General features: G+C 39.5%; 2 protein-coding genes across 4 annotated transcripts; both read left to right on the top strand.

Annotated features, from left to right (window-relative positions):
- The first annotated feature begins 134 nt into the window (after positions 1–134).
- LOC127501965 (uncharacterized) lies at positions 135–1,152 on the top strand. Its single transcript, XM_051874332.1, has one exon. The coding sequence runs from the start codon at positions 201–203 to the stop codon at positions 1,116–1,118; it is 918 nt and encodes a 305-aa protein (XP_051730292.1). The 5' UTR covers positions 135–200; the 3' UTR covers positions 1,119–1,152.
- A 3,929-nt stretch (positions 1,153–5,081) lies between these two features.
- On the top strand, positions 5,082–16,717 carry LOC127501918 (bromo adjacent homology domain-containing 1 protein). Of its 3 annotated transcripts, none has more exons than XM_051874246.1 (8): positions 5,095–5,195; positions 7,205–7,292; positions 7,383–8,900; positions 10,334–10,677; positions 10,750–10,909; positions 11,037–11,116; positions 11,200–11,291; positions 11,368–16,717. In XM_051874246.1, the coding sequence occupies exons 3-8, from the start codon at positions 7,403–7,405 to the stop codon at positions 11,552–11,554; spliced, it is 2,361 nt and encodes a 786-aa protein (XP_051730206.1). In that variant the 5' UTR covers positions 5,095–5,195; positions 7,205–7,292; positions 7,383–7,402; the 3' UTR covers positions 11,555–16,717. The 3 variants fall into 3 exon arrangements, with proteins under 3 accessions (XP_051730205.1, XP_051730206.1, XP_051730204.1); XM_051874244.1 differs by having other exon boundaries at positions 10,331–10,677; XM_051874245.1 differs by lacking the exon at positions 7,205–7,292 and having other exon boundaries at positions 5,082–5,195; positions 10,331–10,677.
- The last annotated feature ends 5,095 nt before the right edge of the window (positions 16,718–21,812 follow it).

Raw genomic sequence — 21,812 nt, 5'->3', positions numbered from 1 at the left:
GGAAGCTCCATGGAGAAATTAAGATGAAGGACACCAAAGCTCTAAGGCATCAATTACAGCGTTCCCAGATCTCCGAGTTCTTCAGCTTTTCCTTAAGCTCCAATTAAGCTGGATGCAGTGACATCATAGATACTGTGAACCGCTGGAGCAGAAAGTGGAATAAAAGCCTCCGAACGCATCGACCGTCACCTGAGCTGAAGATGGAGGGGATGTACGTGGAACTTCTGGCTTTGAGGATCGTCATCTCTATCGTTGGCGTCGTAGGAAACACAGTCTTGATCATCTCCATCCTTCAAACGACGCGCCTGAAGTCCTTCGAGATCTTTCTTCTCGGTCTAGCTGCAGCAAACCTGGAGGAGATCATGATCGTGGACATTTATGACATCTTGCTTTTTCGCTCCTCGTACAGGATGAGCGCCTGGACTTGCAGGGGCCTCAAATTCCTCACCATCTTCGGCGAGATCGGCAGCATCCTCTTCACGGTCCTCATCAGCGTTTACCGCTATCAGAAGCTGCGAGACGTGCACACGCGGGTCAACCTGCCCGTCTTCATGGACAGCCTGCGCTCGGCCGGCGTTCTCGCTGGGTTTTGCGCCACAGTGGCTTTGCTCTTCTGTTTGCCCACGCTTCTGGTAAACCTGGATTGGAGTCACCCGAACTCTTCCTCTCCGTCCTGTCCGGTCGATTTCTTCCAGTGCTCGTCAACCAGGTGCCCGACTCGCAACCGCATCTACAAGTACTCCTTCATCCTGGTGTGTAACCTGCTGCCTCTGCTTATAGTCACACTAACGAGCAGCATGATCGTCAGGATTTTAATCGTTCAGCAGAAGGCGGTGAGGGTCCGGCAGGGTCCGAGTGTCGCGACGACGACGACAGCCCAACAGCGGCCCAAGAAGTTGGGCTTCCAGCGAAGTACGCTGGCCATCCTGATGGCCATGACGCTCTTCCAGGTCAACTGGAGCGTCTATCTGATCCTGCATCTGGCGTGTGATCCGTACAGCTTCCCGGCCTGGTCCGAGGTGGAGTTCTTCATCACCACCTTCTACACGGCCATCAGCCCGTATGTGTACGGCATCGGCAACAACCTTTTCAACCTGAAGCGCTTCATGGGTAGATAAGAGGTTTAGTATAAATATGAAGCATTTAAGCATTGTGATGGTTTTATATGGAACAATAACAAGAAACAACGCTGTGCGTGTGTGTGTGTGTATGTGTGTGTGTGTGTGTGTGTGTGTGTGTGTGTGTATACAGTACATACATACATACATATAAAGTATATGGTAACACTTTTCAACAAGGTTCCATTAGTTAACATGAACTAACAATGAACAATACTTCTAAAACATTCATTAATCTTATGTTAATTTGAACATTTAATAATACAGTGATGTCCAGAGGTGATATTCCCTACAAGTTCAATTAAACCATCAAATGTGGAAAATATTGTATAAATATTTTAAAGATAAGGACAGAACAAAACACTGAACTTGGTTAAGGTGTTTATCTGACAACATTATTCAGCAAAAAATGAACTAAAATGAACTAACATGAGCACTATATTTCTACAGTATTTGTTCATCTTTGTTAATGTTAGATAATAAAAATGTTCATGTTAATTCACAGTGAATTAACTATTGTTAAAAGACAACTTTTGATCTTAATGTATTAGTAAATGCTGAGATTAAGATTAACTATGATTAATAAATGCTTTGTTCAGTGTTAGATCATGTTAATTAATGCTAATTAATGAAATCGCTACAGTTCCTTCTTTTGTTGTGATTTTGATTCTGATGTTTCTGTCGAATGATAATCTGTTGTTTATAAATGACGTTTGATATGTGTTGTGATGATGATGATGATGATGATGTATTCTCATGGACTCTATAAATGTTGAGAGTTGTTGTTTCGTCATTGTTTACTGTTGTCAAAACAGTTAAATTATCACACTGATATTTCAAAGGTTCGATTAAAGGAATAATTCACCCAAAATGAAAACTGTCTTATTTACTTGCTCTTTTGTCTCTCATATGCTTTATATTTAAAATCAGCATGAAAGGGAAGTTTCGCTGGTCTTTTCTTCCGTATGTCGAGTGAAATGCTTTTCAAACAAGAACAAATGTGGGGCGGGGCTTGATTTTGTCTGTGGGGAATTGATTGGATGGTTGTGGTTTGCTATTGGTTGATCTCATGTGAGTGACACATTTGGATTTTATGGTGACTTTAATCCTTTAATCAAATCAGTCAGAAGTGTTGTTGACGTGCGTGTGTGTGTGTGTGTGTGTGTGTTTCTGCCTGTTTAGGGGAGGTTCATGTTTCATTCCCAGCAGAAGCTTTAGTGTTTGTGTGACGAAGGAGAGTAAATGATGTGATGAGATGTTCTGATGTGTTCTTCTCTTCAGTCATTACAGTGACACACAAAGCTGTTGTGTGGCTTTGATGGAAGATTCTTGGGCTTTTTTAAGGAAGAATATGTTAGACGCAGCTCAAAAACAGGTTATGTTTTCTTTACTGATGGACTTACATGATCAATAAAGAATAGTGACAGAAATCACTTTTAGTGTTAATTTTTTTCCTCATGTTTGTGACTAAAGTTGCAGTTTTCAATGGAAGTCAGTTCTTCTCAGCAACAAATGAATATGCAAATTAGCCCCGCCTCCACTCGCTCACACCAGCTCAGAGATCCAGTCGGTCAACTTACTGAGGTAAACGCTGGATAATGTTATCGCTCTTTACAACGTCAGTCACATGACGGTAATTAATATGATTAGACTTTTGCTTGACTACGTTATCAAACAGCTCATAATGCGTTGCTAATGTTACAGAAACCATGTTCCCGTTCACCATCTGAGTCTGCCTTATAAAAATCAGCATCCTTAGAACCTCAGAACGTCAGTGGAGAAAGGCATATAGTTCATCATAACATCGTAATACACATCATACACTCGCTATATTGCCTAATCTACCCGATTTTTCATATCAGCAGAAAAATATACCAGGATAATCTTCTCTTGAGACTCCCCTGCTTCAGAGCGGTCATAGTTAATGATATGCTAAAGCCCCGCCCACACACTGATGTGATTGGTTACAAGGTAGTTTGTGACATCACAACAGTGAATTCAAACCGCGTTTTTGAACCTGTCTTTAGATCACTGCAGTTTTAAAGAGAAAATACTCAGCAATGGTGTTAACATGGTTTGCCTTAAAGCACATTAAAAACACCACATAGACAAATAAACAACATTAAAAACTTGATTTTCACCACAGAGTGACTTTAAGCGACAGGTGCAGCAGGATTTGAGTTTATGCCGTGACAGTATTCCTGATTCATGCCTTTACATGACATTAAAGTCAAGCGTTATCCATCCATCATTGTTAATTCCTTTGAACAATAAACAATCCTCAGAGTCTTGTCTTTCTGAAAGCATTATTGTTGGTCTTATGTGAACATGTTCTTTATTTACTTGGTGTAACAGTGAATTTTAGACTTGCGGGTTTTATGAGTTTGCAGGTTTGCTCTCTGATCAAAAGTGAAAGTGTAAGCGTGTTTGTTTAAACGATAATTTTCTGTCATTAGTCATATCTGGAGCTGAACGACTGCTGTGGTTGTAGTGTGACCTTATAAAACACAGTCTGGAAGAACAGCTTCATACACTGGAGTAAAGCTTTCTTATGTAAAGTCATAATCTGTTTTGTTTCAGAAACTGTCTTAATGATTCAGTGATGTGTGTCCCTGTGAAACCCCACAGACCGACGCTGAAGGAGAGACGCGAGACTGTGAGAAAACACTGAACAAACACCTTTATTCCTTCAGCAGATATTTTTGTTATCTAATGCAGTAATATTCACATATTTATAAGATAAAGTGTATTTTAAGAGTGTCTGTGTGTTTAAATACAGTTAGGTGTCATTATATCCACCAGTCAAAAGGGTTAAAAACAGCCCAAGTTGGGTTGAAAATGGACAAACCCAGCGGTTGGGTTAAATGTTTGATCATCCTGCTGAACAGTTTTATTTAACTCAACTATTGATTAAAAATGACTGTATGTCTGACTTAAAATGAACCCAATATAGGTTGGAAATTAAAAATCAGACACATAATTACTAGAGACAACAATAATAATCAAAAGATGAACATTTATTAGTAAGCAATTTAATAAATGTTTATTGTATAATTATTATTTATAAAACATGTTAATTTCTAACATACTTTGGGTTAATTTTAAGCAAGAAATACAGTAATTTTTAAACAATAGTTGGGTTAAATAAAACTACACAGCAGGTTGATCAAACATTTAACCCAACCGCTGGGTTTGTTCATTTTCAACCCAACTTGGGCTGTTTTTAACCCAGTATTTTTTAGAGTGTAAGATTAAGATGAAAGATGTCTCTTTTGCTCACCAAGACAGTGAAATATTATTACAGTTTAAAATAGATGTTTTAAACCGTGATTTACCAGCATTCAAAAGTTTGGGTTAAGATTTTTAAAAAATTAATAGCCTACTTTTATTCATCAAAGACACATTAAACTCATCAAAAGTGACAGTAAAGACATTTATAATGTTACAAATGATTCTATTTCAAATAAATGCTGTTCTTTTCAACTTTATATTCATCAAAGAATCCTGAAAAATAAAATGTATCACAGTTTCCACACAAATATGAACTGTTTTCAACATTGATAATAATCATAAATGTTTCTTGATCATCAAATCATCATATCAGAATGATTTCTGAAGGATCATGTGACACTGAAGACTGGAGTAATGATGCTGAAAATTCAGCTTTGATCACAGGAATAAATTACACTTTACTATATATTCACATAGAAAACAGCTGATTTACATAGTAATAATATTTCACTGTTTTTACTGTATTTTTGATCAAATAAACACAGCCTTGGTGAAAATCTTAATCTTTCCATTAGTTATTTTAGGTATGTCACTGAAGCCCAACAGCGTTATAATCATTACTATTAAAACAATTATTGACACCTAGACAGTGGAGAAAGATGAATATTATAATGACGATGAGTGTTGTTTCCTGATTGGATGAGGAGGCAGCGCGCATCAGCATGTGTGTGTGTGATTGGTTGGCGTGAAGTTCAGCGCAGAAGCAGGAAGAGAAACAGCAGCGGACGAGCAGCTCTGAACAAACACCAGCGGAATCGACGCTTCACGCGCGCGGCGTGTTTACTGGTGAGTGTTCGTGCACATCCACGGGAATAACCGTGCACTGCGCGTCTCTTGCGTTTATCCGCGCGGACGCCTTTGATCTCAGCACGCAAATCGAGGGCCCTTTAACTGCGTCGTGATGACGCGAGCTTTAAGTTGATCGCGTGCAGCGGCAGTTTGGGCACCAGCGCTCGCGTTTTAATGTCATCAGATGTTGTTGTTGAGGAAGGGCGTTATTTCTGCTGTAGGATGACGTCAGGCCAGCGCGCACATCGGCCTCAACAAACACAACGTCACAAACTAACACGCGTGACGTCATGAACGTAACAACTTACGGTTCGCGTCGAACTTTTAAATGCACGCGCGCATGTGCGTAACGCATCGAGCCCTCGAGAACATCAGCGGATCCTCATTAACATACTTTAATATTCACACAAATAACAGACATGAACTTTAGTGACTCTGGTCAGCGTTTAAATGCTACTTGTTTCAGTTGAAGTGGGCGCGTAACTGAAAGGTTGTAGGTTCGAACCCTGCAAGGTTTGCTCAATGTTGTTATTTCACAGATCAAGACACTGACACGAATACTTATTTACCTTCATGCTGTTATGCTGCACAGAATGGTGTTTTGAACAACATCTCAGGTGTTTATTGTTTCAGACAAGAAAAGCGAATGGGAATAAACAGAAATGATCAATAAAGCATCATAACACCATATGACCTGTGCACTGTATCTGGAGTCATGTGATGCTTTGTGTGATGAACACACTGAAATTTAATTATCACTGATTATCTTTAACTCTGCCGAAACTCTGAACTCTTATTCAGTCTAGGTACATGTATTCAATATTATTATTATTATTATATTTGTTTCTCTTTTTTTGGAAACGTGACAGCTGTGCTCATTGCAAACTGTCATTGTAGGAAAAACGGGAAAATATTCATATTTTTTACTTTTGTGTTTCCACTGAGGAAATAACAGCAAACAGGTCTGGAACGAGAAGTCATTATTTTCGCACAGGCGCTCAAAAGTTTGGAATAATTAATTTTCTTTAACATTTCTGAAAGAGTCTCTTCTGCTCATCAAAGCTGCATTTATTTGATCAAAAATACAGTAAAAACAGTGAAATATTATTCCAATGTAAATCAGCTGTTTTCTATGTGAATATATAGTAAAGTGTAATTTATTCCTGTGATCAAAGCTGAATTTTCAGCATCATTACTCCAGTCTTCAGTGTCACATGATCCTTCAGAAATCATTCTAATATGATGATTTGATGATCAAGAAACATTTATGATTATTATCAGTGTTGAAAAGAGTCATATGTTTGTGGAAACTGTGATACATTTTATTTTTCAGGATTCTTTGATGAATATAAAGTTCAAAAGAACAGCATTTATTTTAAACAGAATCTTTTGTAACATTATAAATGTCTTTACTGTCACTTTTGATCAATTTAATCTGTCCTTGATGATGAAAAGTGTTAATTTTACTGACCCCTAACTGTTGAATGGTAGTATATAAATATGAAGCAGAACAACTGTGTTCAACATTGGTAATAATCAGAAATGTTTCAGAAGTCAAATAAATGCGGCGAACGCATACGAGTCAAATGAAGTATACTTTGCAAGGCTGTGCATTTGACACTAGCGTACACGTAAAACAACCCACGTAAAACTGTGTAAAAAGTATACCCAGAGCTTTACACACACCACTTAAACCTAAAATAATAATTCATAAAGTTCTAAAAGGTTGAAGTGAATTACAAGAGTGTTCGCAGTGGGCTGTGTTTACATTAATCTGGCGTCATAAAAGCATTCAGAGCCGAGGTGTATTTAACCTGACGTGACTCAGCCGAACGCCCGATCGCTCTCCAGCGCTCTTCTTCGTGAGCATTTGAGTGTGCGGTTAAAAACTAGCCTAGAGCGCCATCTGCTGTTAAAACTAAGATCAGAATTGATTCGAGAGAGAAAATATTAGAATCAGTACAGAATCATTGTATCGTGAATCGAGAATTGGTGTATTGTCCCAGTCACACAGGTTTGAACGGCATGAGGAAGAGTAAATGATGACAGAATGAACTTTTAACCGCTGACTGTTCACAGCTATACTCAGATCTGGTATTTGGTTTTTCTTCTTACTAAAAGCAGTGATTCCTCTCTTGTTCTTGAATATTGTTATATTTAATTGAGATCCCGTTTATCCCGTAGGTCTTCTCAGGAAGCATGTGATGACCCACGCTCGGAAAAAAGGTTCCCTAGGCCAGTATCGTGGTGAGGGGCGGGACCATGTAGAGGGCTGGTCACATGGTGAAACTGTGGGCGGAGCCTGGCCTGCACAAGAGGGCAAGGCAAGGAAAGACATGGCGAAGAAAGTCAAGACCAGGAATACAGAGCACATGGAGACCAGTGTTCAGTCTGACAGAAAGAGTCAAAAACGTTCAATGAGAACGGATGAAACCAAGAGAGGAAAGCCCAAGAGGGTTACGAGGAAGCTCTACCCGTTACGAGGAAGGGCCGTCGCTTCAGACAGCGAGGCCTTGAGCTGTCATGTTCTGCTCACTCGTCTGGATGACCAGGAGGAAGAGAGCAAGGTGTGTGAGGTGGATCCCAACAAGGAAACACCAAAATCCCAGAAGAAAAGCAGGAAGTCATTGCAGGAACGCACCCAAACAGATAAACCTCCAGCTCAGGAGCCGCGTAAACGTAGACTAGCCTCTCTCAACGCCGAGGCGGTCAACAGCCTGCTGCTTGAGAAAGCCGACGGACCGTCGGGTGCCAAACTTGCGAAGAAACAAGGCGATGGCACCTCCACTACAGTACAAACAAAGACCTGCTCCAACCCGAAGAAAAGAGCCTCAAAGTCAGAGACGTGCCAAAACCCCAAGCAGGTGAAGACCGACAAGTCGGAGGACGCTGGAACGAGTTTGTACACTCCCGCTCCCAGACGCTTGGCCGGACTCAACGCCGCCGCGCTGCTCAAGCTCACCAGCTCCACTACAGCAAACAAGCAGAGGATTAAATCGGACAGTAAGAGTGTTTGTGCGTCTGGGAAGCAAGCGGTCCGCTGCAAACCCAAAGCGCAGACGTCCAAGAAGCACAGCCGCAAGCCGGAAGGTGCTTGTGAAGTGTGCAAAAGCCGGAGCTTCGAGTCTTCTCCGGAGAGCCGCCAGGTGTCTAAATCCCGCTACCAGTCACGGAGCATTCTGGGATATCCCATGAAGATAGTGAAGGAGGAGCAGGTGGAATCGGAGCTGAGTCCATACTGCTGCTGTCCGCCGGAGGGTTCGGTGGAGTATTGCCACCGGTTGGCGCTCTTCCTCGGGCAGGAGGCATACGGCGAGGCGGAGGAGACGCCGGTCAAGCATGAGTGCCTGGTTCCGGCGCATCCGGCCCTGACACTCAGCGCCCATCCGTGCCTATGTGCAGATCCGTGCTACTCTGGTTACTACGTCCACATCGCTCATGCCGGACCGCCGGCGGCAAGTCTGAGCGCTCAGGCGCTGCCCTGCACACACAGTCCCTTCTGTCCGCGCGGACTCTCCGGATCCAAGCTGCTGACCTCCTCAGGTATCCCACATCCCGCCTTCTGCGGGTCGGTCGGGTCGGGCTGCTACCGCCAGACCTGTGGAGTCGGCAGATACGCCTTCAGCGCTGTGCAGCCGGTTGCTAGTAGGACGTGCTCCTTCCCCACCAGCTGCTCCAACTGCAGCCATCCAATCAAAACAGGTTAGAGATGATGATGATTGATGACTTAATAAAAAGTTGCTGTACTAGTAATAGAATAGACATAAAATAAAAACGAATACTCAAATTACATGCAAAAGCACAAATAATTACAATATAACAAAGATACAAATAAAATAAACAGTGCTTTTCATTTTTGTTCAGGAAGGTCTGACAGTAGTTTTCAGGTACAGAAATGTATTAAAGTAAACAAATGTAAAATAACACTACATAGTCTTATTAACCCTTTAAATCCGAAGTGTACCGTCGGTGGTACACCACCCCCCGCAAAAAATTTCATAATCAAATTACTAATCAACCCCTGACAGGAATAACACAAAATATGTATAATTTTAAAGAAACTCAGCTTTTAAATGCATATATTAATCCATTTTGATCAACTCTTAACGAGTGCTGAGTAGTCCCTCTAAAATTTATGAAATACGTTTAAGTACTGCAATGTCAAAAACATCATACAGCTCAGATAGTCATGTGTCATATGTCATTTGAAAGGTCTCACAGAGTAGAATACAACAAGCATAATTGTTTTGGGCTTTGACTAAACTTGAGCGAGTTTTTGTGTGTGAACCCCCCCAAGACCAATATGTAAATAATATACGAATGCGGCATTTTTCACGTTTTCGCTCGTAACTTCATGAAACATACACCGATTGTGGAAAATGACACATCATTACTTACAGCAGATTTTCACGATTAGTAAGTCCAAAATCAACATAATCCAATGCATCGATCACAAGATATTCCTCACGGAGTTACGACACAAAACCCCACAGGCGCTAACTAAAATCAAATGTAGCTTTCATGTGGCATTTTCGCTTATAACTTCATTAAACATGCATAGATCGTAGAAAATGACACAACATTACTTACAGTGGATGCTCCCGATTGAAATGAGTTCAAAATCAACATAATCCATTGGGTTGATCACAAAATATTCCTCATGGAGGGACGATTTTAAAAATGCCCATTAGGGGGCGTCAAGGGCTAGACAAAAAAAGCCTACCATGGTTCCAAATGCTGTAACTTTTAAATACTTTATGCTATCACCATAAAATTTGAATCAGATGCAGCTCACATATAGGGGAACGTCAGTAAAAACTTAAGCCATAACAGACTATGTTTACTAAGATACTCGCTAATTTTTGACATAATTTTGTGTGAATTTGTCCGCTCAAGTGCAATAAGTCGTGAAAGAGAACTCAATTACGAGACACGGCTTTCTGGGGACGGTGCAGATATAGATAAATTAACTAAATTAATAACTATTGATCCATACAATGAAATGAATACAATTATATACCAGTTATCACTGTAAAGCTGCTTTGACACAATCTACATTGTAAAAAGCGCTATATAAATAAAGGTGACTTGATTTGATGGATGCTTACACACATTTCATTGTGCTGTTCTAGAAGGCTTCTCCTCATCTCAAGATGAGCACAGTCGTGCGCACCTCGTTCCTCCGGCCCTGCCGCTCTCCGGATGTCCCAGCATACCCCGAGTGAACCCGTCCTCCCCGCGTCTTCTGTCCTCGATGTCTGACCAAAGGCAGGCAGAAGTCAGGCTGAAGGTGGGCAAAGAATGCCCTCAAAACACCAAGCCATCCAACAGCTCACTCACTATGGGCCACACCAGGTTATCCAAACAACCCACAGCTACTCCAGCAAGTGCCAAACACCAGAGGAAAGTCAGCCGGCGCCAGGCCACGAACGGATGGCGTCCTGTCGGCGTCCCGACGGAGAAGGAGGTGTTTATTGCGGTGAGAGATGTTGTGAATCATTTACCTGCTCAGATATGAAGCGGATTCGGTGTAATGATTGTGGGTTTGCAGGGCGATGACGAGACGGTTCTCCGTCAGTGTTATGAAGGAGTGGAGCGTGACGGAGAAGTGATCAGGGTACGAGACACGGTGCTCCTACGATCTGGACCGCGGAAGAAATCCCTGCCGTACGTGGCCAAGATCTCTGCTCTGTGGGAAGATCCTAGAACAGGTGAAGTAATAATAATCATGTCCCACAAATCATGTTCGTAGACAAATGTAGACCGTTTTTTTGACTTGGGAAGAGGGTGGAAAAGTTTTTCTCAATGTAATTAACTGACTTTGCTGTTTTGATTTAGGAGAGCTGATGATGAGCCTATTTTGGTACTATCGACCCGAGCACACGCAAGGAGGCAGAGATCCCAGCATGCACTGTGAGGTGAGCCACTGCCTTCAGCTGGACACGAGTGATGTCACCCCTCACATGTTCTCTAGAGATGTATTTAATGTGTCTTCTTTCAGAACGAGATCTTCGCCTCTCGACATCAGGATGAAAACAGTGTGGCCTGCATTGAGGACCGATGCTATGTCCTGCCGTTAGCGCAGTACTGTAGGTAAGAGCTTGTGTCCAAGGATCCTGGTGCTCAGATGTGTTGAATATGTGTCAAATAATCACATGTGATGTTGCAGATTTTGTGCCTTGGTCAAGCGGCGCTCGGAGGGCATGTCCGAAAGCACCCCGGTGGTGCCCGGCTCCTCTGACAGCGCCGTCCCGCCCCACCGCCTCGTGCCCGATGGTGTCAACCCAGAGCTGGTGTACCTGTGCCGCCACGTCTACGACTTCCGCTACGGACGCATCCTAAAGAACCCGCAGTAAAACTGTAAGTCTGTTCGGTGCAGCGGAAGCAGTTCCCACCGATGACAGCGTCCGTTCAGCGCTGATGGAGGTTGAGCACATGACCAACAGGACACGACTGAGAAACGAGCCGGTTGACCTGTCCACGTCGCTGGTCTTGATGTCCAGTTGAGACTACGATAGATTAATTGCCTTCTTCAGAACCTCACTTTGTATATCAGCTCGCTAAAGGTGTGTTCTATTCTTTGTCTTTTACACTGGACTGTCACACTGCTGAGGGCTGATGGGAGAATCTCTGAAGGGTCCAGAACGATGACGGTTTTATAACATATCTCCTTTAGTTAAGTGTGGCGTCAAGACCAGACTGAGACTAGACCCTCTGAGGCCCAGACCCAGACCAAGAGACCCAGACTAAAGGTCCGTTCACACCAGCGATGATATGACGATAACTAATGCTATACTCTATGAGAATAGGGAAGTCCACTGCTTCACAAAGCACACAGTGTCATTATTTCTGTCTTAGAACAATTCATATTATCACAGAAGTACTGGGATAAAAGTTTATAGTTCGGATATAAACACTGATGTCTACAGTAGAGATCAAAATAGAGTAAATCAACTTTTGAAAGTAACTTGACGCTTCAAATAATGATTATCAATTACATCTTTACACCAGTAGGTGGCAACAAGTGACTGTTAAAAAATGTATTTGTCATTGAATCATTCACTTAAGAGATTTGTCCAAAAACGCTGATTCATCCAGTAATGAAACAAGTGAAGTCTTTATGAGTGAGTCATTGAATCATTCATTCAAGAGATTCATTCAAAAACGCTGATTCATCCAGTAATGAAGCAAGTGAAGTCTTTATGAGTGAGTCATTGAATCATTCATTCAAGAGATTCATTAAAAAATGCTTATTCATCAAGTAATGAAACAAGTGAAGTCTTTGAGTGATTCATTGAATCATTCATTCAAGAGATTTGTTCAAAAACGCTGATTCATCCAGTAATGAAGCAAGTGAAGTCTTTATAAATGATTCATTGAATCATTCATTCAGGAGATTCATTCAAAAATGCTGATTCATCCAGTAATGAAACAAGTGAAGTCTTTATGAGTGAGTCATTGAATCATTCATTCAAGAGATTTGTTCAAAAAGCTGATTCATCCAATAACGAATCAAGTCTTTATGAGAGAGTCATTGAATCATTCACTCAACCCGATTTAAAAAATCTCTACTTCGAAATAGGGCTGTCACGATATCAGATTTTTCACACCACAGTTATCGTGGCCAAAAGAATTCACGATATCGATATATCGCAATATCTATAGAAACCTTTAAGACAGTGAATCACACCATTGCATACAACAAGGGTAAGGGTAATCAGATACTGATAAACAACTGATAAACAAACAACTGATAAACACAAGGCACAATAATTTTTACTTTTTGCATTCTCTGTCTTTAGCAAATTTTTATAAAGGAAGACAAGTATTTAGTTTATCTGATTTCAAGCTGGAGTAAAAAACACTGCCTGAATGTATCCCAAAGAACTGAAAAGATTTTCTGGTGCACATTTTAAAGACCATGCTATGTGATTTTATCTAGAGGCAGAAATTATATTAGGCTATTTTATAGTATTATATACAGTGATAAAGGCTATGTAGATCAGCATAGCATTATAAATATACATTATCCTTACGAAAATAACCAAGATGGCTTGAACACAGACAAACTATATACTGTCAAAATGGTGTGTTAATTCTGTTCATGTTAAATCATTCAAAACATATCTATCTGCATTTTAAATGTACATTTCATACAGATTACATAATCAGAGAGAATAGCCTATTTCTTTTAAAATGTTTTGTTTAAAAGTAGACATTTCAAGCTTTCTATAGATATATTTCTCATGTCTGCGAGGCAAGTAGCCTATACGCTGAGATTCGGTTCATTTATGAGATGGGCTCCAGTTCACGTGCAAGTGATCGCGCCGGCGCCTCCATTTTATTGTCTGCTATATTTGCTTCTTATGTATTAAAACCAGGTAATTGGTTGATAAAACATTGATTAAAATTAAGATACAAATTATACAAAACGAAAATCACTTTAACGAAAGCCTTTCTACAAAACAAAACTTAATGAAGTGGTCAAAATCATGTCTGACCCACTCCATGTCTCCCGATATATTGCGCATCTTATGATGTAGCTATCCTATCTTTCTCGTGCTGTTCACTTTTCATAATCAACATAGATTAAATAAAAAAAACATTATAATATTTAAAGATAAACATGAAACTAAAAATGTTTTTGCTCGCATGCTCTGCTGTGTAGAGAATCTCCTCTGTCTTATCAGAAGACATGATTTTGCACGGCAATAACAGCTGCGCGCTCCATCTTCTTCTGTTTTATGTCAGATGGCAGCGTTAAGGTGAAATACTGCCACCTATTGTACTGGATTATTTACGTGTCATATTAAAATGTGTATTATTCATTTTAAATATTTCGGTTATCACGATTTATTGTCACACCCTTAATTAACACGATATCGATTTTTCATGTTTTGAATATCACGTCAATACCGGGATATCGCTACACCCCTACTTCGAAATTTCCGGTTTGATTCAGTGTGTTACTTGGTGTTTCTTTTATTTTTTGAAGTTTACTAGTAATTTCTGAGTGTAAATTGTTTAAATCCTACTCCAAATGTTTTTGAGTGTATATAGTTATCGTTATAGTCTTCGTTCTTGGTGTGAATGGACCGTTTCAGATTTCTGAGCAGATTTCTGATGCTCAGCTGATTTATTTCTGTGGAGTTTGAATTCATTCTGCTCAGATTGAGTGATTGGCTTTGTGAAGTTTACGCTCTTATTTTCGCCTTGAAGCTTTTGTAGACGGTGAATTTAGCCTCTTTCTCTGAAGACCGACTCCTCTGACCAAACGAACCAAAGGACGGCGCGGTGAGAATTACAACACGTTCATCGTTACCCAACGAATCAATTACTTATCAGTGAATCGGAACAAATGAAGTTTCATGTGATTTGTAAGGAGATCTATGTTTTGTATCTATGAAATTCAGATCCTCTAGAATGCACAAATATATTTTAATATTTATTTGACAAACCGACGGCCCCGTTTGCTCTCGCTTCTAGTGTCCCCTAGAGAAATTGCACTATTACATTCCCTGATCATTTTTGTTGTTTTTTGGCTTTGCTACTAATTTTAAGATGCTTGATAATTAATTGGATCAAACCAGCTTCAAGTTTATTTTGTAAATGAAGCCGATGATTAAATATTAAACAAACTCAGAGACATTCCCAACAGCGACACATGCAAATTTTAGCAGTTTAAGAGCACCTATTCTGCATTTCATCCACGTTCATCTGTCTTCAGTGTGTAATGTTGCTGTTTGAGCATGAAAAAGCTTATTATTATTCTCTATATCAGTGTCAGTGTTTCTGAAACGCCTCCATCTTGAGTTTTCTTCACAATATTCCTCATTTAAATAATTCATGCGCAGAATAAAGGGGCGGGGCCTGGTTGAGTTAGTTAGTAGTGTGTTGAAACTGGCGGTTATGGTAAGGGGCGGGACATTTCCCAAACACCAATCACAACACACTGCTCCAGCCGACCAATCAGAGCACACTGGCAGATGACGGATGAGTTTGATTGGACGCACTATCTTTGACATCTAAAGATGTGTGTTGGAGTTTCTCCTCCCTTTTTAAAGTTAATAAGTCTTTATTTTGTTGTTCTAGACATCATAACATGGTTAGTTTATTATTATTTGTTTTATGTTGTTTTTCATGAGTAAACAGACAGCAGTTGAGAACCGAGCACCTTAACATATATATATATATATATATATATATGGACGTTCTCTGACATTGAATTAATCTAGTAGATAAACACAGTTTACTCTGAATTTGAGCGTCAGCATGAATTATGGCCCAGTGTAGAAATGTTTGATTTTCATAATTTGTTTGTCCATGCCGGACGAGATGATGGTCACACTAGTTGAGTTGTTTCAGGGTTTGTTGATGAAGGTGAGAGCGTCGCTTCATGTCATTTTTATGATGTTTAACGTGTAAAATAACCAGATCATCCTGTCCACTGATCACAGAGGAAACGTTTCTGAAAAATAATTAAGATTCGAGTTTAAATAGTCATTTTTTACATTTGGGAAAAGCATCAACTTTCTTCTAAACAAAAAGGAGATATTTTATTAAGTCTGTTTCTAAAGCTGGAATATGCAATATATTTTTAGGACTATTTTTGAGGTAAAATAAAAATTCTATTTAAATTCCTGTCCTTTTATCTGATTTATGATATTTTTCTGATCTGGACTCTAAAGCATTGAAGTGAAATGGTTAAACTCGAGCGTTTGAGCGCAGTCACTGAGGACATGTACAGATCTGAACGAACGAGTGCGTTTATGATGCTTTTGACACTTGTAATTGTATTTAAAGAAATTATTTAAAATGGAGTATAAAAGCATATATCTATATTTCAAGTCCTCTTAGTTTATCAATGTTTTGAAGTGCTGTTGCAATATTGTGCTCAATAAGTGCAGTAGTTTTATATTATTATTTGTGTGTGTGTGTGTGTGTGTGACTGTGTGTGTGTGAGTGTGTGTGTGTGTGTTAAATTATGAGTATCATCAGATCATGAAGTCTTAATGAACTCTACATTATAAAGTGGTTGATGTCGGCGGTTCGGACTGAACTCTGCTGTGATGTTTGTGTGAGATCATGTCATGTGATTTAAAGGAAAGTAACATTTAAATTCCCTACAGTTAAATCTGTGTAAAACATTACAGTAGATCCTTCATTACACTGGTTCATTATTTCACTGCATTTCATTTCTAATCTGTGTTTTGTTTCTTTTTTTTGAAGTTTATGATTTTTTTGTTGTTTTCAGCAGAATCTGTGATGTTTTATTTTATTAATCAGCAGATTTGAGTCTATTAGCTCATACTGACCAATCAAAAATTGCCCCTGTTCTGTTCTTTGTGTCTTTTGTCGGATTGGAGAGATTAAAAGAGAAGGAATATGTGAATATTTGTTATCTGACGTGTTTCTTTCATCCCTCTTTTTAATTTGTCTTTATTTTCGATGGATCCCTGCTGATTATTGTACAATGAAAGAGTATTTATAAAATATAAACTGAAGTCTTTTGTGAAAAATGGAGTCCTCTGTTATTTTGCTGTCGCTCCTGTTACTATAAACCATATAAAAACACATTAAAGCATTAGGAATTGAGCTTCAAAATCTCATGAAATGAGTGAAGGACTCACTGCTGCTTTACTCTCTGTGTCCAGCAGGTGTCAGTGTTCAGTGAACGAGAGTGTCTTAATGAGTGTAATTCAGTGTGTTTGATTTCAGGTCTCTTCATCAGCTTCTGTCCCATCAGTTTAATCTAATTTTCATCATAAAAGGGAAGTTGCACTTCTCAAACAAGAACAAATGTAGGGCGGGGCTTGATTTTGTCTGTGGGGAATTGATTGGATGGTTGTGGTTTGCTATTGGTGGATCTCATGTGAGTGACAGGTTGCCCCGCCCTCATCATCAGAGAAGAGAAGAGAAGAGAGGGGGAGGAGAAGATATTCTGATTCAAGATTACCAGGAACATGAATTAAACACAATAAAGATAAATCATTTAGAATAAACACTGCAATATTCCATAAAAACACAAGAACTGTCCGTTTTACTCTGTTGGATCTTGTGTCTCTGCTGCAGGTCATTATCAGGGAGGGACTGTGTTCACTGTTCTCAGACCAGCTCAGGTCGTCTCGTGTCCTCACACACGTGATCCGGCTCTGATCCTCTTTAAGGATGGACGCAGACAGACGGGATTGTTGTTGATCATGGATTTATCAGAGCTGCTCTAATGCTCTACATTTATACAAATGAGTTTCATATTCCTGCTGTTTCCTGGAGAGACGGAGAATAACCTGAAAATCATCCATTCACTGTGTGAAATATTCAAAAAACTGCAGCTCTCAGTACAAGAAACATCAACTTTTATTACAGTGGATTATTGACATAATTATATAATTTATTGTCCAGGTAAAAATTAAAAAAAATAAATATTGAAGCATTTCAAAATCTTGTAAAATCATCCATTCATACACATTATTTTCCAACAATGGAGGTTCAAAATAAAAAAAGCTTTACACTCTAAAAATGCTGCATTAAAAACAACCCAAGTTTACTTGAAAATAGACAAACCCAGAGATTGAGTTAAACATGTCCAAATGACTCTATGTCTGGCTTAAAATGAACCAAAAATATGTTGGAAATTAAAAATCAGACATTAATTATTAGAGGCAACAATAATAATCAAAAGATGAACATTTATTAATAAGCAATTTAATAAATGTTTATTGTTTGTTATTAATTAAACTTATTAATAAATGTTCATTTTAAGCAAGCAATACAGTAATTTTTAAACAATAGTTGAGTTAAATAAAACTACCCAGCAGGTTGATCAAACATTTAACCCAATCTCTGTGCTGAAACAACCCAATCTCTGTGCTGAAACAACCCAATCTCTGTGTTAAAACAACCCAATCTCTGTGCTGAAACAACCCAATCTCTGTGTTAAAACAACCCAATCTCTGTGCTGAAACAACCCAATCTCTGTGTTAAAACAACCCAATCTCTGGGTTAAAATAACCCAATCTCTGTGTTAAAACAACCCAATCTCTGTGCTGAAACAACCCAATCTCTGGGTTAAAATAACCCAATCTCTGTGTTAAAACAACCCAATCTCTGTGTTAAAACAACCCAATCTCTGTGCTGAAACAACCCAATCTCTGGGTTAAAATAACCCAATCTCTGTGTTAAAACAACCCAATCTCTGGGTTAAAACAACCCAATCTCTGTGCTGAAACAACCCAATCTCTCTGGGTTAAAACAACTCAATCTCTGTGTTAAAACAACCCAATCTCTGGGTTAAAATAACCAAATCTCTGTGTTAAAACAACCCAATCTCTGGGTTAAAACAACCCAATCTCTGTGCTGAAACAACCCAATCTCTGTGCTGAAACAACCCAATCTCTGTGTTAAAACAACCCAATCTCTGTGCTGAAACAACCCAATCTCTGTGTTAAAACAACCCAATCTCTGGGTTAAAACAACTCAATCTCTGTGTTAAAACAACCCAATCTCTGGGTTAAAATAACCCAATCTCTGTGTTAAAACAACCCAATCTCTGGGTTAAAACAACCCAATCTCTGGGTTAAAATAACCCAATCTCTGTGTTAAAACAACCCAATCTCTGGGTTAAAACAACCCAATCTCTGTGCTGAAACAACCCAATCTCTCTGGGTTAAAACAACTCAATCTCTGTGTTAAAACAACCCAATCTCTGTGTTAAAACAACCCAATCTCTGGGTTAAAACAACTCAATCTCTGTGTTAAAACAACCCAATCTCTGGGTTAAAATAACCCAATCTCTGTGTTAAAACAACCCAATCTCTGGGTTAAAACATCCCAATCTCTGGGTTAAAATAACCCAATCTCTGTGTTAAAACAACCCAATCTCTGGGTTAAAACAACCCAATCTCTGTGCTGAAACAACCCAATCTCTCTGGGTTAAAACAACTCAATCTCTGTGTTAAAACAACCCAATCTCTGGGTTAAAATAACCAAATCTCTGTGTTAAAACAACCCAATCTCTGGGTTAAAACAACCCAATCTCTGTGCTGAAACAACCCAATCTCTGTGCTGAAACAACCCAATCTCTGTGTTAAAACAACCCAATCTCTGTGCTGAAACAACCCAATCTCTGTGCTGAAACAACCCAATCTCTGTGCTGAAACAACCCAATCTCTGTGTTAAAACAACCCAATCTCTGGGTTAAAACAACTCAATCTCTGTGTTAAAACAACCCAATCTCTGGGTTAAAATAACCCAATCTCTGTGTTAAAACAACCCAATCTCTGGGTTAAAACAACCCAATCTCTGGGTTAAAATAACCCAATCTCTGTGTTAAAACAACCCAATCTCTGGGTTGAAACAACCCAATCTCTGTGCTGAAACAACCCAATCTCTGGGTTAAAACAACCCAATCTCTGTGCTGAAACAACCCAATCTCTCTGGGTTAAAACAGCTCAATCTCTGTGTTAAAACAACCCAATCTCTGTGCTGAAACAACCCAATCTCTCTGGGTTAAAAAAACCCAATCTCTGTGTTAAAACAACCCAATCTGTGGGTTAAAACAACCCAATCTCTGTGTTAAAACAACCCAATCTCTGTGTTAAAACAACCCAATCTCTCTGGGTTAAAACAACTCAATCTCTGTGTTAAAACAACCCAATCTCTGTGCTGAAACAACCCAATCTTTGTGCTGAAACAACCCAATCTCTGTGTTGAAACAACCCAATCTCTCTGGGTTAAAACAACTCAATCTCTGTGTTAAAACAACCCAATCTCTGTGTTAAAACAACCCAATCTCTGTGCTGAAACAACCCAATCTCTGTGTTAAAACAACCCAATCTCTGTGCTGAAACAACCCAATCTCTGTGCTGAAACAACCCAATCTCTGTGTTAAAACAACCCAATCTCTGTGCTGAAACAACCCAATCTCTGTGCTGAAACAACCCAATCTCTGTGTTAAAACAACCCAATCTCTCTGGGTTAAAACAACCCAATCTCTGTGCTGAAACAACCCAATCTCTGTGTTAAAACAACCCAATCTCTGTGCTGAAACAACCCAATCTCTGTGTTAAAACAACCCAATCTCTCTGGGTTAAAACAACTCAATCTCTGTGTTAAAACAACCCAATCTCTGTGCTGAAACAACCCAATCTCTGTGCTGAAACAACCCAATCTCTGTGCTGAAACAACCCAATCTCTGTGTTAAAACAACCCAATCTCTGTGCTGAAACAACCCAATCTCTGTGCTGAAACAACCCAATCTCTGTGTTAAAACAACCCAATCTCTGGGTTAAAACAACTCAATCTCTGTGTTAAAACAACCCAATCTCTGGGTTAAAATAACCCAATCTCTGTGTTAAAACAACCCAATCTCTGGGTTAAAACAACCCAATCTCTGTGTTAAAACAACCCAATCTCTGGGTTGAAACAACCCAATCTCTGTGCTGAAACAACCCAATCTCTGGGTTAAAACAACCCAATCTCTGTGCTGAAACAACCCAATCTCTCTGGGTTAAAACAGCTCAATCTCTGTGTTAAAACAACCCAATCTCTGTGCTGAAACAACCCAATCTCTCTGGGTTAAAAAAACCCAATCTCTGTGTTAAAACAACCCAATCTGTGGGTTAAAACAACCCAATCTCTGTGTTAAAACAACCCAATCTCTCTGGGTTAAAACAACTCAATCTCTGTGTTAAAACAACCCAATCTCTGTGCTGAAACAACCCAATCTTTGTGCTGAAACAACCCAATCTCTGTGTTGAAACAACCCAATCTCTCTGGGTTAAAACAACTCAATCTCTGTGTTAAAACAACCCAATCTCTGTGTTAAAACAACCCAATCTCTGTGCTGAAACAACCCAATCTCTGTGTTAAAACAACCCAATCTCTGTGCTGAAACAACCCAATCTCTGTGCTGAAACAACCCAATCTCTGTGTTAAAACAACCCAATCTCTGTGCTGAAACAACCCAATCTCTGTGCTGAAACAACCCAATCTCTGTGTTAAAACAACCCAATCTCTCTGGGTTAAAACAACCCAATCTCTGTGCTGAAACAACCCAATCTCTGTGTTAAAACAACCCAATCTCTGTGCTGAAACAACCCAATCTCTGTGTTAAAACAACCCAATCTCTCTGGGTTAAAACAACTCAATCTCTGTGTTAAAACAACCCAATCTCTGTGCTGAAACAACCCAATCTCTGTGTTGAAACAACCCAATCTCTCTGGGTTAAAACAACTCAATCTCTGTGTTAAAACAACCCAATCTCTGTGTTAAAACAACCCAATCTCTGTGCTGAAACAACCCAATCTCTGTGCTGAAACAACCCAATCTCTGTGTTAAAACAACCCAATCTCTGTGCTGAAACAACCCAATCTCTGTGCTGAAACAACCCAATCTCTGTGTTAAAACAACCCAATCTCTCTGGGTTAAAACAACCCAATCTCTGTGTTAAAACAACCCAATCTCTGTGCTGAAACAACCCAATCTCTGTGCTGAAACAACCCAATCTCTGTGTTAAAACAACCCAATCTCTGTGTTAAAAAAACCCAATCTCTGTGTTAAAACAACCCAATCTGTGGGTTAAAACAACCCAATCTCTGTGTTAAAACAACCCAA

The sequence above is a fragment of the Ctenopharyngodon idella genome, chromosome 20 (assembly GCF_019924925.1).
Source record: "Ctenopharyngodon idella isolate HZGC_01 chromosome 20, HZGC01, whole genome shotgun sequence".
NCBI classification, from domain to species: Eukaryota; Metazoa; Chordata; class Actinopteri; order Cypriniformes; family Xenocyprididae; genus Ctenopharyngodon; species Ctenopharyngodon idella.
Note: the sequence above shows the minus strand (reverse complement) of the source record. Positions and strands in the feature narration are given on the sequence as shown.

Coding starts and splice junctions, on each gene's coding strand:
- LOC127501918 (XM_051874245.1), top strand. CDS start 7,403: ATGACCCACGCTCGGAAAAAAGGTTCCCTAGGCCAGTATCGTGGTGAG. Junction 8,901..10,330: donor CAGCCATCCAATCAAAACAG/GTTAGAGATGAT, acceptor GTGCTGTTCTAG/AAGGCTTCTCCTCATCTCAA. Junction 11,117..11,199: donor ATCCCAGCATGCACTGTGAG/GTGAGCCACTGC, acceptor GTCTTCTTTCAG/AACGAGATCTTCGCCTCTCG.
- LOC127501965 (XM_051874332.1), top strand. CDS start 201: ATGGAGGGGATGTACGTGGAACTTCTGGCTTTGAGGATCGTCATCTCT.